At 37.7% G+C, this 17,869-nt stretch overlaps 1 protein-coding gene across 1 annotated transcript in view; it reads left to right on the top strand.

Moving 5' to 3' along the window:
* Positions 1-17,869, top strand: part of LOC127494999 (arf-GAP with Rho-GAP domain, ANK repeat and PH domain-containing protein 1) — a 60,386-nt gene that overhangs the window by 25,297 nt on the left and 17,220 nt on the right. Inside the window, 14 exon segments of the mRNA XM_051861355.1 lie at positions 1,234-1,316; positions 1,400-1,506; positions 1,701-1,865; positions 3,202-3,271; positions 3,685-3,805; positions 5,900-6,090; positions 6,994-7,100; positions 8,565-8,764; positions 9,843-9,928; positions 10,013-10,195; positions 16,475-16,649; positions 17,335-17,469; positions 17,563-17,698; positions 17,778-17,869. The exon segment at positions 17,778-17,869 is cut by the window's right edge and continues 11 nt beyond it. Coding sequence (XP_051717315.1) covers positions 1,234-1,316; positions 1,400-1,506; positions 1,701-1,865; positions 3,202-3,271; positions 3,685-3,805; positions 5,900-6,090; positions 6,994-7,100; positions 8,565-8,764; positions 9,843-9,928; positions 10,013-10,195; positions 16,475-16,649; positions 17,335-17,469; positions 17,563-17,698; positions 17,778-17,869 — 1,851 coding nt within the window.

The raw sequence follows: 17,869 nt of genomic DNA, 5'->3' as shown, positions 1-17,869 counted from the left end.
TATGGCAAATTTATTCAAACATGCATATATCATTAACAGTAAATAAGCTCCTTATATATCGGCCTCCATATTGGTATCATTATATACATTATACATGATATATTAAAGCCGATAAATGATGGATTATTTCTTTCAGCTGAGACACTTCAGATGCGCACTGTTTTTGAATTTCTTGAAATATGATTGGAGTCACTTCAAAAAGGAAAATACGGTTAAGTGCAACATGTCCAGCTCAAATCTATACATATAATTATAATGATATAATATAGCATCATTATAATTGTGTGCCTGGGACATGGCTTTTAATGGTGAGACATTTGTTTTTGTAATCAGCCTCTCAAAAATGATATAAAAATTGGATTTAGATTTATCGGCCAATATATCGGTTATCGGCTTTAAAATATAAAGAATTATCAGTTATCGGTATCGGCCAAAATGTTCATATCGTTGCATCCCTAGTTCACAAGCTGTTTTATTGACGTCTTTCCATGATTGAAACACTGATTGATCGATTACATGAATCATGATTCATTTCAGTAAGTTGTTCTGTATCTTTCAACATTCCTTCTGATGTTCATTCATGTTTTTTCATGTTATAAGTAGTAGTAAATTGGAAGAAAAGACTTAGCTTGAACTAAGGCGCTACAGCGATCTGTCACGACACATTTATGAGCACCAAAACACCATTTATTGTTTGAATCTTGTGATAAAATGGACAATTTGAAAGCTTGAGACTTTGTTTCTTATCAGAAGTATCAGCACAGAGCTCTTTGCAATTACAGGGTCAAATAGAGCCTGTTGTAACATAACTATTTTTTAACTGTTAATGCATTATTCTTGCGTTAACTTGCACTAAATTCAACACGAGAGATTTGCAGTCTGAACACGTTTTTCCCGCCCCCTTTTGATTGACAGGGTATAATCTGCGGTTTTGAAACAATCAGCTGATAGGCGATAGTGAAAATAATTGCTTTTATCAGCCAATACCAAATGTTGGCCAATACATTGGCACATCTCTAGTAAAAATCATGATTTTACTTTCGGTTCATTAATCATACTGGAATTGGGAAATCAAGTTCGGCACATTGCATTCTGGGATACAGAAATGTATTGTATAATGGAGCACAAATGCAGTAGTCTGATGCTCTAAACACATGCAGTGTCTCATTTGATTTATGTCATCTCTGGTTAATCGTCTTGTTTTCCCTCACTCTGTTCTTCTGCTCACTGTAGAGTTGGATTCAGGGGAAAGTTCGGATGAATATGACGACCACGAGCCCTGCAGAGACGCTAAACTCATAGACATGGCCAGCAAGGTGCGTAACGAGCGTTTCTCAACACCTCAGATTTGTCCAGTAGGCACAGACGCTGTATGATTGACAACTGTTTCCTCCAATAGATGTCCTTGATGGTTCCCAAGGTGACGAAACCCCGTTACAGCAGCCTGTGCAGCGATGACGAACTACTGGATGACGACACTAACTGTTATGAGTCCGTATCCGTGAAGTGAGTCTATAAGCAGCTGAACAAAAGCATTTTTATTTTTTCTGCGGTCAACGATTGCGCAAATGTGTAGGTCCTTGAAGCGTTATTGTAAGGCTCTAGTGGGTTTGGCAATATGAGAAGTTCATGTCATGTTGCAATGTAATAATGTAACACTTCCTTCTTTTCTTGACCTCTCCCATCCGTCTCTCTCTCAGACGGGGTTCATGGATTGATGATTTCGGTTCGATCTCCAGCAGTCAGAACAGCATCTACCTGCCAACCACACATTGTGTTAGTGCTTCACCTCCTCGGGAAGATTTCGCCTCCACGAGCATCCCGGTTATTAAAATGGGCTGGTTGGACAAGAATCCTCCTCAAGGGTGTGTGTAGTTATGTTTCCATCCAAAGTTGTGAATTTAACTTATGTGCACAATTGGAATATGGTTTAAAACATTTGCAAATAAAACAGTTTCCATTCCAAATGTTCAAGAGAACAAAATATTTGAAGTTGCTGCAATCTGGCTTTCATAACTAGTGTAAATCTTCTTTGAAGCAATCTGCAGGACATTAACACTTGTCTGGGACAAGTGGATTCTTTGAAGGGGAAGTGAAAGAAAATTTTAATTGCCTGAACGGACAAGTAAATGTGACACTGATTTCATACAACAGTTCAATAAACAAGTAGTTAATATTAAGTCACTTACATTTTAGATGCAACATTGACAGTTTTTGTTCTATTTCAGCAGCGAAAATAGTTCCAAAGATCACAGCAGAACCACAGCAACACTTTACTGAATGATTCGGCGTTTTGAACGAAACGGTTGAGTCAAAGATTCAGTGACACATTCATAAACAACTGCCTCATTCTTGAACGAAGAATCATTTGAATTAATGACTCAATGAATCCCTCATTAAGACGGTCACCTGCTGCCACCTACTGGCAGTTTAGTTTCATGTTTAAAAGTACACTAAAAATAGCTGTAAAAAAAACTAAACAAATTTACACAGTAAAATATCATTTTCCATTGAAACAGTAATATACTGTAAAAACAATGCATTCTGGGTAATTGTATTTGTCGTTTTCGACAAATAACGACAAATAAACGACAAATATGACCCAGAATGCATTGTTTTTTATGGTATATTTCTTCTGTATATTACAATGCACCATGGGTAATATTATTTGTCGTTTTCGAGAAAGTAACCTATAGGTAACATTCTCAAAAATGACAATTATTACCCAGAATGCATTATTTTTACAGTATATTACGGTATTTTACATCTATTTTTTTTCTTTCCAGAATTTCTTATTTGTATTCAAAACATATTTAAAACAACCTCATAACATTATTTAATGCAGTTGTATTTTTTTCAGTGTAAATTATTTAATTTAAATGGTAACATCCCTGTAAGTGTTTTATTATTCTAATTGAATTTATTGATCAAGCATACATTTATAAAAAATGCTCTTTATAAAGGTAAAACATGCCCTCAGGGTAAATATCACAGATATGTCAAAGCTTATAGAACACTGATGGGAATATTGCTTCAGAATAAATTATACTTACTCCACAAAAAATCAATTTTTTTCCAGACAAGCAACTTTTTCACTTGTCCAAAGGACAAGCACATGACAAGTCATAATGGCGAGCCCTGAATCTGTATAAAGTGCTTTATAAATAAACCGTGTTATTTAATATATGTATGTGTGCGCAGGTCTCTGATCTACCAGCGACGGTGGGTCAAACTGGATGCTGAATACCTGAGATACTTCGACACTGAGAAGGTGTGTGACTCTGATTCAATAAAGTTAGCATGAAAGGGAAGTTGCGCTTGTCTTTTCTTCTCTATTGTGACATATACCTGAGCGAAACTGCTTCTCAAACAAGAACAAATGTAGGGCGGGGCTTGATTTTGTCCGTGGGGAATTGATTGGGTGGTTGTGAAGTTATTCTGATTAACAGGAACATGAATTTAACACAATGATGCACACAGATAAATTATTTGTAATATATTCCATAATTGTTAATTTGTTTAATGGTGACTTTAGAGTGGTATAGTAGTAATCAAACTCTCTGGCATGTGAACGGACATGATGAATGTGTCTCACCGCACATGTCCTTTATCACTACTGACATTTACATGTGCTGCTGATGGGCTGATTAAACACACGCATTTGTGTTTGTTGTTTGTGTGCAGGACGTCTACTCAAAGAGGATCATACCGACGATGTCCATCACCGGCGTGGTCAATGTGGGCGATCAGAAGTTTGAAGTCGTGACGCACAATCGCACTTTCCTGTTCCGAGCCGAGAGCGACTGTGAGTGTATAATGTGTGTGTGTTGTTGTTTAGAGCAGATAATAAAGTGTGTTTGCGAATGAGAGACTCACCGTTGATCTGTGAGGTTTTGTGGTCCGATGAAATAAAGCTGATGTGAATGTCTGACCTCACAAACACACACAGCACAGGGCTTGACTTGCAGCAATGTGCTCCTAATTTGAAAAATAATAATTTGTTTGTCCTTAATAAAAGGATACAAAGAGACATTTACAAGTAAAAACCAGGTGTACAGCTTTTTATTTAGTAATTATGGAATTATGTATATTATAAATGACAGTTACAGTTTATACCAATTATAACCAGCAAAAATATGTTCTGCATAATTCAGGTCTTTTAATTATAAACAAGCCTGAAATGCACCGGGACCCTTATTTTGAAATGTCTTTACTGCTTCCAGCTGCTCTTTCAAACATATACAAACTTCTAAAACATATGACAATACAGCAAACATTGTCATAATTCATCAACAGTAGATCAACGCAATCGTTTGGCATAAATGCACAGTATTCATTGATTGAGAACAGCGCTGCGTTTTGCCTTTGAACGTGCAGCGATTATATTTATTTAATTAAAACAATGCTTTTCGAAGTTTAATAATAACATTAAGCCGTATCGCAAGTCCTGTTTTCTGTACCCAAATTTGAGACCTCTTAAAATGATAAGACTTTTGTTATACCATTTAAGATACTTATAACTCAATTTAAGTCCCTCTGGAACTACTTTTATTCACACACGTACTCCTAAATAAATTTCACACGCATCTATTTATTTTTAGTCGCAAATGCGAGTGAAATGTTTGAAAGCTTGTTTCGCTGCGGAATAAAAAAATAATAAAGGTAATTGTGACTTTATTTCTCCGATTTGCAACTTTATTTCTCAGAATTCTGACTTTTATAAACTATAATAAACAACTGCGAGGGGAAAAAAGTCAGAATTGTGAGACATTTTGGTTAAGAATAAACAAATAAAATATTTAATATTTTTGAGTAAGTGTTTATTTTGATACATTTGTTGTTATTTTAAATTATTATTAACATTATAAATTAAATTTTTTTTTGTTAATTAATTGTTAGCTTTTCATCAACTCAAGCCCTGCAGTACAGTGAGATTTAAAGGATTAGTTCACTTCTGAATGAAAATTTCCTGATAATTTACTCTCCTCCATGTCATCCAAGATGTTCATGTCTTTCTTTCTTCAGTGGAAAAGAAATAAAGGTTTTTGAGGAAAACATTCCAGGATTTTTCTCCATATAGTGGACTTCACTGGGGTTCAACGGGTTGAAGGTCCAAATGTCAGTTTCAGTGCAGCTTCAAAGAGCTCTACATGATCCCAGACGAGGAATAAGAGTCTTATCTAGAGAAACCATCGGACATTTTCTAAAAAAAAAAAAAAAAATTATATACTTTTTAACCACAAATGCTCGTCTTGCACTGCTCTGTGACGCTCCACACATTACGTAATCATGTTGGAAAGGTCACATGGAAAGTATTCAGTATTTCAAAGGTCTCATTTTCTCCTTCAACATAAAAATCGTCCGACATCGTTGTTTTACCTTTTTTTTGCAAAGGTTTGACTTAGTCTTTGTACGTTTGCTTTGTAAACACTGGATCGAATAGTTTCTCTAGATAAGACTCTTATTCCTCGTCTGGGATCATGTAGAGCTCTTTGAAGCTGCACTGAAACTGACATTTGGACCTTCAACCCGTTGAACCCCAGTGAAGTCCACTATATGGAGAAAAATCCTGGAATGTTTTCCTCAAAAACCTTCATTTCTTTTCCACTGAAGAAAGAAAGACATGAACATCTTGGATGACATGGAGGTGAGTAAATTATCAGGAAATTTTCATTCAGAAGTGAACTAATCCTTTAAATGCTGATAAGTCACGGATATATGGAAGTAAACATTACAAAACACTGTTTTAGTATTACAGTCACATGACTTAAACATGAGATACATGAGACTAGTGTGATTGTGTCACTTTCACACAGTATGCAGGACATCTAATCTGTTAATTAAATGACTGATTGTGTGTGTGTGTGTGTGTGTGTGTGTGTGTGTGTGTGTGTGTCAGTGGACAGGAACGAGTGGGTGGCCGTGTTGAAGAACTGCGTCAAGGCATATCAGACGCGGACGAGTCTGGACATGACCTTCAACCCCTGCGTGAACTACGAGATGAAGGGTTATCTGGAGCTGCGCGGCCTGCGCTCCAAACTCTACACGGTGGTGTGTGCGGATAAAGTCTTCCTCTACAAAAACACTGAGGTAAACCATGTTTTTGGCCAAAGACTCCTCTGATCCTAGGCTGAAATCTGTAGTCTTTGATCGCTAATCGACAGCCGATTAATGACCGTTGCGATCATATTTTTCCTCCGATGAAATTCTGTCCGTGTCAGAAGTTTTGAGGCATATTCCTGCAGGAGAAAAAGGCCATTTCCTTCCCTGATTTTATCCTCTGATTTGAGCATTATATTTAGATCTACTCCAGGTTGTAGTGATGAGCAGTGTATCCGACGACAGACATGAATGCAGTGATCTCGTCGATTTCTGCACTCTCACCAGTTCTTTCATCATATCTTATAGTAAAAGTCTGTTTGCAAAGCCTGCGCTGAAATTACGACTGAATTACCAAAGAATCCACAGTGAAATGTGCTGAATACAAATAAATAAAGCTCAACTGAGACATTCACATTGTTGAAAATAAATAACCATATTCCTAGCATTAGGATCTTTGGAAGGTAATGTTATTTTAGGCCTGTATCGCTCTTCTCTCCTCCTCATCTCAATAAGTGGGCGTGGCCGGAGAAGTGGCCGTTGATCTGTTTCTGCAGAATCGGTTTTTCGTCGCACTATTACCTCATAATGTGACAAAATTCGAAACCAGTCGTCTTCACAGCTTAGTTTCAATGAAAGCTGTTTTTGGGCTAACAAGGAAGTTTTGAGTTCTGAAACTTACAGGATGTTTTAATAGTGCAATGACCTCTTACATGTCAAAAGATCAAGGAAAAGTTGATTTCATGACCTCTTTAATTGCTGACGTGGACTGTTGTAAAGTTGCAGTTTCCTGTGTGTGTGTTCCTGTGTGTGTGTGTGTGTTTCTTTTGTCTGATTGTATTGTTAGTGTTCATGTGTCCCCATTTACAAGTAAGCATATGTGTTTTTGTTTAGGATTATCGTCTGGGAATCGGAATCACCTCTATTGATATGAATGTTGGTAATGTGAAGGAGATGGATCGAAGAGCGTTTGATCTGACCACACCGTACCGCATATTCAGGTGACGCACTCATTCATTTAAATGACTGCTTTCTATTCTTTCAGACTTCTTCCCATCTGTCATGCTTTCATTCATCTTTCAGTTAATCTTTGCTCTGTTCATCCGTTTCATCACTGAGTCACTGATGATACAGTGTGATACAGTGTGTGTGTGTGCTGAATCTCACAGATGTTGTGGTTTCGTATATTTTTACTTTCTTTGCTCTGCTCGGTGAATCTGAAGGTCACATGTGACATCTGTGTGTGAACGCACTCAACAAATGCACCAGTTTAACACCACACTGTATTTCAGACGCAGCCAAACACACACTGCCAGTGTTATTATTATTATTATTAACTGAAACTAACGAAACATGTTCGTTATTACAATAAAGCTGAAGTAAAATATAAATATCAGATGAAAAGGGAAGAGTTTACAATAAGGTCTCATTATTTAAATGCATGCAACTAACAATGAGCAATATAATTTACAGCATTTATTAACCTTTGTTAATGTTAGTAGACAGAAATGTTCATGTTCATGTTAGTTCACAGTGCTTAACTAATGTTAGCAGATTTTGATTTGATCTTAAAATGTTTTAGTAAATGTTAGTTTTTTTTTTTTTTAATAAATGCTGTAGAAGTGTTGTTGATTGTTAGTTCATGTTAACAAATGAAACCTTATTGTAAAGTGTTGCCAATGGAAAAAATTAAATTTGGATTAAAATTAGAATGTTACACTGGAAACTTAAATAAATTAAGTTGAAGTTACTGAAACTGAAGTAAAAATAAACTGAAGCTAAACAGAAGTATTTAAATACAAATAGTGATAAAAGCACATAACAAAACTATTAACTTAAACTACAATTAAACATTTAAACTGAAAATAATATAATAAAATAAAAACATTAATAAATACTAAATTAATTAGGGATGCACAGAAATTTTCAGCCAAAACAGCTATTTTTGATATTTCAAACACGTCAGCTGTGTGGACACTAGCTCTGGATTGACAATATTAATTTCTCAATTTTAATTGGTAATGAAATAGTTTCTTAAATCTAATTCATCTTTAAGTCAGTGCTGTTTTCTGTTAATGTGCAAACAAAATATCACTAAATATTTTTTAGCGCACCTGCCATCCAATAATCACAAAAAACTTTGTGCTTTGATACTTTAATATGAAGCAAAGCCTAGACTTTAAAATTCTGTTGATTTTATTACATTAATAAATGTCGTTTTGGCGCTGTTTAATACGACTTATAAAGCACTCATCTCTTCCTCTTTACTACTAGTTACAGCACCAAATAAACATGAATGAACATCAGAAGGAATCGAATGTTGAGGATATAGAACAACTTACTGAAATGAATCATTTCAACTCGCGCTCGCATATCACAGAAGTGCAAAGAAATGAAATTCGGATGGCAGCAGTGATTGATGACATGATGGAGAAGAGCGCTATAACGCGTCTGTGTGTCTGTAGTTTTGTAGCGGATACAGACCAGCTGAAGGATCAGTGGGTGGAGGCGATGCGCGACTCCATCAAAGAGGCCTTGTCCAATTATGAAGTTGCTGAGCAGATCTGGACCGAGCCGTCCAATCAGATGTGTGCGGACTGCAGCGCTGCCAAACCCGAGTGGGCGGCCATCAACCTGTCCGTGGTTTTCTGCAAGCGATGTGCAGGTAACAACCAATTATGAGTAACTACAGCTGACCAGTCATGAGCAAAGCTGGTTTACAACCTTTTGTTTACTAGCTGATTTAGTAAACCACACCATATTCTGTGCAATTAATCAAAATTAAACCTAAATTGCGATTTGATGAACACACTGATTTTGCAAAGGCAGCAGTTTGATTAAATATATGCGCTGTGTTCAGAGAGAAGTGTAGAAATAAGTCCGTTTACACGTGAACAGCTCATGATGTTTTCAGCATCTCAGAGCGACTCGATTCACAGTAAATGACACAAACTCCATCTGCGTCTGCTCTGAGCTTTTTCTTCAGGGGTGCAAACTTGTCACCTTTCGGCGAAATTCGCCATTTTCAATCCAAAATAGGTCATTATTGTGATTCATCTAGATCCGATGCAGGTCAGAGTCACGGTGGATGACATCAACAGACTTGCGCCTTCTTGCGTTACTCATTCACGTGAGGTTGCTGTGCTGCCTGGTCATAAACTCTTATCATTTGCATGCATTTTTAAGCATTGCAGTTTAGAACAAGTGATTTTAAACCTTTGAATCGCAGTCAGCAGCAAAAGACAAATAATGTTTTTGTCACCTTTTTCACCCCTGATGAGTTTGCACCCCTGTTTCATATATCATCACAGAATTTTGGCCAAATCATGCAGCCCTACAGTCAAGCACAGCAAACCAGGACATTTTTTTGCAATTTTTATCTGAAAAATCAATTTTTTTTTATTGAAATGAAGAAATTAAACAATATTAGCATTGTAATTTTACAGTTGTAATGTCAAATATTATTATTATTATTATATTACTTTTCTTAAATACTCAAATTTATTATTTCAATAAATACTTCTTATTTTTATAATATATTTTTATACTTAATAATAATAATAATAAAAATAATTATTATTGTTATTAAAGAAAAATATAAAAACAAAATTGACATATTACTATTGAAATAAAATAATAATAATAATTATTATTATTATTAATATTATTTTATAGCAAAATTGATATATAATCACACATTTTTGGCCAAATCATGCAGCCCTAGTTTTGTCTGTGTGTGACAGGAGAGCATCGTGGTCTCGGTCCGAGTATATCAAAAGTACGGAGTCTCAAAATGGACAAGAAGGTTTGGACTGAAGAGCTCATCCAGGTACGTCCTGTGTTTTCCTGCTGTTTCTGTTTTGCTTGATGCCCTCACGCTCATCTTTAACATGTCCCATCCTCGTGTCCGCAGCTGTTTCTCACTCTAGGAAACGAGCGAGCCAATCAGTTTTGGGCGGCGAACGTCCCGCCCAGCGAGGCACTGACCCTGAACAGCAGCAGCGAGGAGAGACGCCGCTTCATCACAGCAAAATACCGCGAGGGCAAGTACCGCCGATATCACCCGCTGTTCGGCAACCAGAGAGAGCTCAATAATGTAAGTCTGAACCGCTGAAGTTTAAGCATCCAGCATGTGTAATGAGTGTAGCCCGCAGTCGGGATGGAAGCCATGTTTAATTGTTTGTTAATGAAATCAAGGCTGTGAAGGACAGACGTACAGTCTGCTTGTATTCCTGTTTCTAAATTTCTCAACTGTTTTATATCACTAGGAATTGTTATGAAAAGACATTTTCAATGTTGCATATTTTCAATCCAGTTGAACAGACAAATGTATATCCTTCACAATAATACTAATACTAATGTCTCGATGAAATTGATTTCTCCCTCAATTTTAAACATGAATTATAGAAATTCAACATTACAGTGTAATTGAAAGCTATCATTTTTTAAACATTCATTAGGCTTAAAAAAAACCATTTAATTTAAGTGAACTTAAATCAATTCTCACATAAACCCATTATAAATGTCATTTTTACCTGTGCTCTTCCTACCTGTCTAGATAGGAAATATACAAAAATTGAATAAAGTTATCATACAGTCTGCACTGCATAAGTTATAGCCTAAATTAAATATAGATTAATCCTTATTAAAGCTACAAAGGTTCTTTAGTCAACAGCATTGAGTAATTTTCTCTGTTACCTTTGTTCTTTGATTGACAGACAGCATTGGCTGCTGTCACTTTAAGAGCTGCCACTGCTGCACATGATGTGGATCTCACACGTCCCACTTTCTCACAACTCTTTACTTTCGTTTAAGGCTTTGTGTAACTTATTCAAGGTTGCTCTTATGAGAATACTCGACAAAATGGATATTTTTGGCATTATTGTGTTTGTTATTGTGCATTCAGGCTCGAAAGAGAACTCAATTCTGACGCGCTGTCTTTGTGCACGATACTGGCGCACGTCTTTCCATATTCTGTGTGTTGTGTGTGTGAGGACATTCCCAGACAGCGCGTTCTCTTTTGGCGCGCTTGAATGGTTTAAATGCATTTGCATGAATAAGAAGAGTATGATCAAATGTTGTAATGCTAGCCAGAGGATGGCAGAAAAAAATGGATGCTACGTTAATTGGGTTAAATATTTTTAACGTGTTAAACTGAAAAAAATTAATCGCATGCGTTAATGTGTTAACGTTGACAGCACTAATATATACCAAACAGGCGTCACACTTTACTATCTAATGGGGGACATTTTTTGGAGGTTTTATTTTGTTTTATGTTGACTTGCTGCATTGAAAAATGTTCAGTTGGTTCAGTTAAATTACGTGAACCGAATGTCTTTTAACATTGCATTTTAGTTGTTGAACCAACTGAAGATTTTTAATCAACATAAAATTTTGAGTTTTGACCTCCAAAATCTGATTACAGTGTATTTTTTATGTCAATAACTAAGTTTTATGCTTTAAATCAAGCAGAAATAGCTCTGTAAGGTAACAATTGCAGGTCACCACTTTATACAGTTAAAGAAAATTTATTTGGTCCCCTGTTAGATGGTAAAGTGCGACACCTGTTTGGTTGCTTTGCCATTTCTTACCATCACAAACACATTGTAAAGATTTTGGAGGTCAGATCTCAAAGTTTTATGTTGACTTATGTTTGGGTGATTATTAGTGATGTGGTGAGTTTTCAGTTTGTGTTTTTTCAGTTTTATTTAATCTTCTGTTAGTTGGTTTATTGTGGTGTGTGTGTTATTGTGACACAAGTTTATGTGTGACATGTATAAGTGTGTAATGTCCTGGTTAATGTGAGGTTCAGGGTTAGTGTTGGGCTTTATCTAGTATCATCACCTACAGTATATGAGACATTGTGTCTATGAGATGAACACACTGATATATATGTATGTGTGTGAAGTTCTGATGAGATGATTAATTTGTTTGTACACACACACACACACACACACACACACACACACACACACAGGAAGCTTTCACTGCAGTCCACCAAACAACACAAAACCAATCACAGCGTGATGTGATCTGCTTCCTAAAGCGCGCACACACACACACACACACACACACACACACACACACACACACACACAGACACACAGACAAAGAGACCATTCACTCACAGAGAGAGAGACGAGTTGAATGAGAGCAGGCTGAAGACAGACAGATTTTTTTCAGTTTTTTCTTCAGGATCAAAAACATGTTTTCTCCTCCCTTTAAAAGTTGATGTATTGCTATTATTGATATTATTATAACCTAATTTTTGTTTGAACAGAAATTTTAATGTTTTTGCTTTTTTTTTTTAAATAATTCCTGCATCAGATTTACGAAAGGAATCAGACTGAAGGAGAAAGAGAGGGTTTGTCTGTCTGCATGTGGGTTTGTTGATCAGACTGTGACTAGGCTCCGCCCACAGCTCACGTATCATAATCACTGGCTCTAGTGCAGTGCTGTATCTGACCCCGCCCTCTCTCCTGTAGGCCCCGCCCACATAGCCCCTCTCTGCTCTCATTCGCCCCTCATTCTCTCATTCTGTCATTCAGTGATTCACGTCAGTGTGTGTTTGTGTGCGGCTCTGCACTGCGCTTAGGGCTATACAACAAGGTAAAGGGGTGACCTTTGAACTTTAAACCTCCTGTCAAACAGCTGGGTGAGTTGCTGCAGTATTTTCTGGCATTGATGATGCATTTAAAATGTGTTTGGTTTGGTTTCAGGTGTGTTATAATGCATGTGTGTGTGTTTTAAGTGTGTGTGTTTTAAGTGTGCATGTTTTCAGTGTGTATGTGTGTGTTTTGAGTGTGCATTTTAAATGTGCATGTTTTAAGTGTGTATGTATGTTTTAAGTGTGTTTTGTGTGTGTGTGTGTGTGCGTGTGTTTTAAGTGTATGTTTTGAGTGTATGTTTTGAGTGTGCATTTTAAATGCGTGTTTTAAGCGTGTATGTGTGTGTTTTAGGTGTTTTTTGAGTGTATTTTAAATGTGCGTGTTTTAAGTGTTTTTATGTATTTTAAGTGTGCATGTTTTAAGTGTGTGTCTGTTTTAAGAGAGTGTGTATGTGTTTTAAATGTGTTTTAAGCATGTTTTAAGGGTGTGTGTTTTTAAGTATGTATGTGTGTTTGTGTGTGTTTTAAGAGTGAACACACCGGAATTTAAGTGTGTGTTTATGTGTGTTTTTAAGTGTGTTTGTGTGTGTTTATGTGCGTGTGTATTAAGTGTGAATGTGTGCGTTTGGTCGGTGGAAGGTTTTCTATAATGTTCATGTGATGTCAGTTAAGTAACACACATATACATCACATTAGACATACATGTGCTCTCTCTCTCTCTCTCTTTCTCTCTCTCTCTCTCTCTCTCTCTCTCTCTCTCTCTCTGTCTGTGTGTGTGTGTGTGTGTGTGTGTGTGTGTGTGTGTGTGCTGCAAGCCTAAGGAATGCCGAGACAGACCCACCCAACAGTGTTCAGCGAGAGAATGAGCAGGAGACGATGATCGTGTGTCTCTCTTCACATTCTTTCTGCAGCAGCAGTTTTACCTTCCTCAATGAGCGGCTTTGTGTCACACACTGATTTACTTATGCCCTGATGAATGCGTGTGTGTTTCTGTACTTTGTTAATGTTATGCTGGCATGTGTGTGTTTGTATTGTGTCTTTCAGTATGATGTCATGTCATATGTGTGTGTGTGTGTGGAATTTCTCTCCTGCCTGACACACTTTTCTTCTCTTTCTGCAGTTTTTCTGTGTGTGTGTGTGTGTGTGTGTGTGTGTCCTGCTGTGGAAGTTGTAATGACAACATCCTGATCGCTGTATGTAACATTTCTCTTTCATCTCCTCAGTTTTTCCTGCCCACCGTCAGATTAATTCAGTATGTTTGTCTGATTTCATCTCACGGAAATACACACTGTAGATTGTGTAAGAGATCTGTGTGTGTGTGTGTGTGTGTGTGTGTGTGTGTGTGTGTGTGTTTCCATTACAGTCCTCTGGAATCTCAGTGCTACATGTCATAAACAAAAACACACGTTCACACATGCTGCAGGGGTTTCTGACGTGTGTGTGTGTGTGACATCTCTGTCTCTTATTTACAATTCAGAATCAAACTGATGAGAGATTGATTCTCATTGGTCTTTTTCTTGTAGTCATTTGCATACTGAATAGTGATTTGCTCTTTTCTTTCGTGCATCTGTAGGGTTCGTTCTCACAGGACGTGATCTTGAGTTTAACTGATCTAGAACTTCATATTTAGATTTTGAAGCATTCTTTTTTTCCTTTAAGAAGTTCTTAGTCAGCATGAAATCAAAACAGACAATTCTTGTTTTTTTATGGAATATGGAATCATGGAATCATGTTCCTGGTAATCTTGAATCAGAATATCTTCCCCTCCCTCTTGCAGCATCTCTTCTCTTCTCTACATTTGTTCTTGTTTGCAAAGCCATTTCACTCAGATATACGACACAATAAAGACGTATATCCTTTTCGTGACAACTTCAGTAACTTTGTATTTGTTTGGATGGAGAGAGGATGGAAATCCAGCAAATTAAGTTTAATTACTGATATTTACATTCACAGTGTTTGTGTTTACAGTCTGATGTTTGTTTGCTTTATTGGCTGCAGACGGTTTCTGTATTCTTGATTATTCCAGAGCGAATATTACTGTCTCTAAGTTGTGTCTGTGTTTTTCTGCTTGTGTGTTTAGGATTATTTTCTATCTGCTTCATCATCCTCCTCCTACACACACACACACACACACACACACACACTGTCTGATTTGGGTAGTTCGGGTGTGGTTTTATAGCACTTTTTGCAGACGCACAGACAGTTACGCTGATTTGGAAAGCTGAAACACACACTCCAGATCGCGTGTGTGTGTGTGTGTGTGTGTGTATTAATATTGGGTGGGTGGTCTGCAGCAGAGCAGGGGAATTCAGAAGAGACATAAACGTTTCTCACACACACAGGAAACAGAAGGACAGATTCACGAGGCTTGTTGGCTGATCTTAGAGCAGTCATATCACACACTTGTTTATTTGATTATTATTCCCTACGTTTACATTCATGTGTTAGGCTTTCACCTTTTCATTTCAGTGTCTTATAGTGTATCCAGCTCTACAATTAGCATGTGGGACTCAAACCCTTGAGCGAGGTGTTGCGAGCATCCTGATCTGATTAGTCACTTGTTTAATGTCAGTGGTTATTTAGTTCCTCCTGGTCATTTTTCAGCCTCTGTGACACGTACAGTTAAACAGCACAATCTTTGACACATTTGACCACTTTTACTCTTATCACAGAAGGAATAATAGTTTCTGTCTTGCTTCCTCCTATTGCCTCAGCGTACGGGACTTTTGGATCAACAGTATTTTTAAAGAACCCGGAATATTCCTGGAGTTTATCGTCTGTGTGTTTGTGTTTGAAGGACTTTAGTTTGATTCATGTCTGTGTGGTTTATATTGTGTGTTTGTGTTGTTGAGAAAGAGACTCATTCATTGTGTTTAAATGAGCTGTGGTTTACACAGATTACTGTGTGTTTGTGTGTGTGTCTGGTTTCATTTACTCTGTGTCCATCTGAGTGTGTGTGTGTGTCTGTGTCCTGCTGTGATTATGGAGGTTGTTTTCAGCTGTCCAAACATCCTCTCACTTACACAATCACTACACAGTCACGCTCTCCTTTTTTTAAAAAAGGTACTTTTAAAATGATTTAATACTGCTCTCTGTGTTTTTCCGTTGTCTCCGGTCTCATTCATATGTGAATTGCATGAGCTTATTACATCCATTAGATTGAAAGATCTGAACAGACCCATACTTATACACACTCATAGAAGAAATCAGGACAGAAGAGGCTGATAGTGGACAAAAGAGATGGATTAAAACACCAGGTGTAAACAGGGGTGTGTTTCCTTCATCTACTTCCGATCAAAACACATCTTAATACCAGGTGTAAACAGAGACAAATTCAACAGTACATCCCACGGCAGTTGCAGTTACTGTGTACTGTACTGTATCTACTTGTCTGTTTATGGCTGGTAGTTTTTTGCAGTAAAGCATTCTGGATATTTTAGTCTATTAATCTGTTGAAGGGATCATGATGATTCTAAACCAGCCCCATCATACAGGGCTTTCTTACGACCAGCTAGTCAAACAGTTGCTCAGAAAACCCTAGCCTGCCTACTTTCTCTCTGTCTCTTTTCCTGTGTCGATTCTCTGATTGGTTCTGAATGAACACACATGTGTCTCATTGAGACCGTCTTCACTCACGTTCTCAGAAACATCTGACTTCGTTTTGTGAATCGGGTTTGTTTTTCAGCGACCGCAGGACGTCATTGACACACGTTCCATGCTGCAGATTCCCGTGCCGTGACCTCACCGGTGCGCTCTCTCTCTCCGCAGGCGTTGTGCATCAACGTTCAGTCCAGCGATGTGTGCGAGACGCTGGCTCTGGTGTTCTGCGGCGCTGATGTGAGCTGTGACACCGGCGACCCCGAGCTGCCCTCCCCGATCGCCCTTGCTCAACACCACGGACAGAAGCTGCAGGTGGAGTTCCTGAGCCAGAACCGCAACACAGGTGCGTCTCACCTGAGGGATTTACCCTCAAAATACAGAAGTTTACTGTAAAAAATACAGTAGCAACATAAATTTACTAAAATCCCTTTTAAAACAGGCACTGTCATCACCTAAAAAACTCTTAAAACTACATTCCGTGACACAATTACGGTAGTATTTGTAAAAAACATGGTGGATTTGCTTGACCGCCATGACAATTGCCGCAAGTGGAGTGATTTAAACGGTGAAATGGTTCCTGTGCTGATACTGGGGGAATATTGCACGACTCTCAGCCAATCAGATTCGAGAACCAAAAAGAACCGTTGTATAAATATTAATATAGTGATGTTTCTGTCAATATCAGCTCGCTCTGTTTGAATGAGAATGTCAGGTCATTTTTCGCAATAATTTTCACAGTAAGAAAGTTACTAGTTAAAACATGCAATATCAATATTTTTATGTGTGGACCGATTGATTCGATACAACGTCAAATATTTGTAGAAGAAAAAAGTTTTTCACTGTAAATGATTAGATGACTTAAAAAAGGGTACATTACTGTGAATGACATGAAATGTCCCATTAGATCTATTCGTTTTTCACCATATGGAGTAAAATAACTGACCGTTAACCAATATTTTACAGTCTTTTACTATTAAAATTACAATAATTTTTTATAGCTGATATTGTTTAATCACATTTGCCTACAGAACTCCCAAGGTCAGAGGTGAAGGTTGCCATCGATACGGTGCACTACATGGCCCCTCCCTCCATCACTCATAATGGATTCCTATTTAAGACCGCCTCCATGGCTCGACCAATCACAGAGAAGAAGGGAAAAGAAGGTGAGCCAATCAGTGACCTGCACTGAACAATTGTCTAAGTTGATGGAAAGACGCAGCATTAGTTTGATTCAAATGTGATTCTGTGTCCGTCAGAGTTCAGCCGGCGCTGGTGTGTGCTGAACGACGGGAATTTTAGCTACTATGAAAGTGACAAAAACGCTACGCCGAACGGAGGGCTGAAGATGAAGGAGATCGTCTGTCTGGCCGTCAACCCTCCCGAGACTCATGGGTAATCTGGCACACAGCGTGTGTTTAGGGACTTTCTCCTCTTCTGTAGGGACTGATGATAATCTCGTCTCTTCCTCCAGGTACGATCACACGTTTGAGCTGTACTCGGACGCAGAGCGCTTGTATCTGTTCGGTACTGATCATCCGGAGTCCATGCGCGAGTGGGTCAAAT

This window comes from Ctenopharyngodon idella, chromosome 15 (genome assembly GCF_019924925.1).
Source record: "Ctenopharyngodon idella isolate HZGC_01 chromosome 15, HZGC01, whole genome shotgun sequence".
Classification (NCBI taxonomy): domain Eukaryota; kingdom Metazoa; phylum Chordata; class Actinopteri; order Cypriniformes; family Xenocyprididae; genus Ctenopharyngodon; species Ctenopharyngodon idella.
This window is presented reverse-complemented; position numbering and strand designations above follow the sequence as displayed.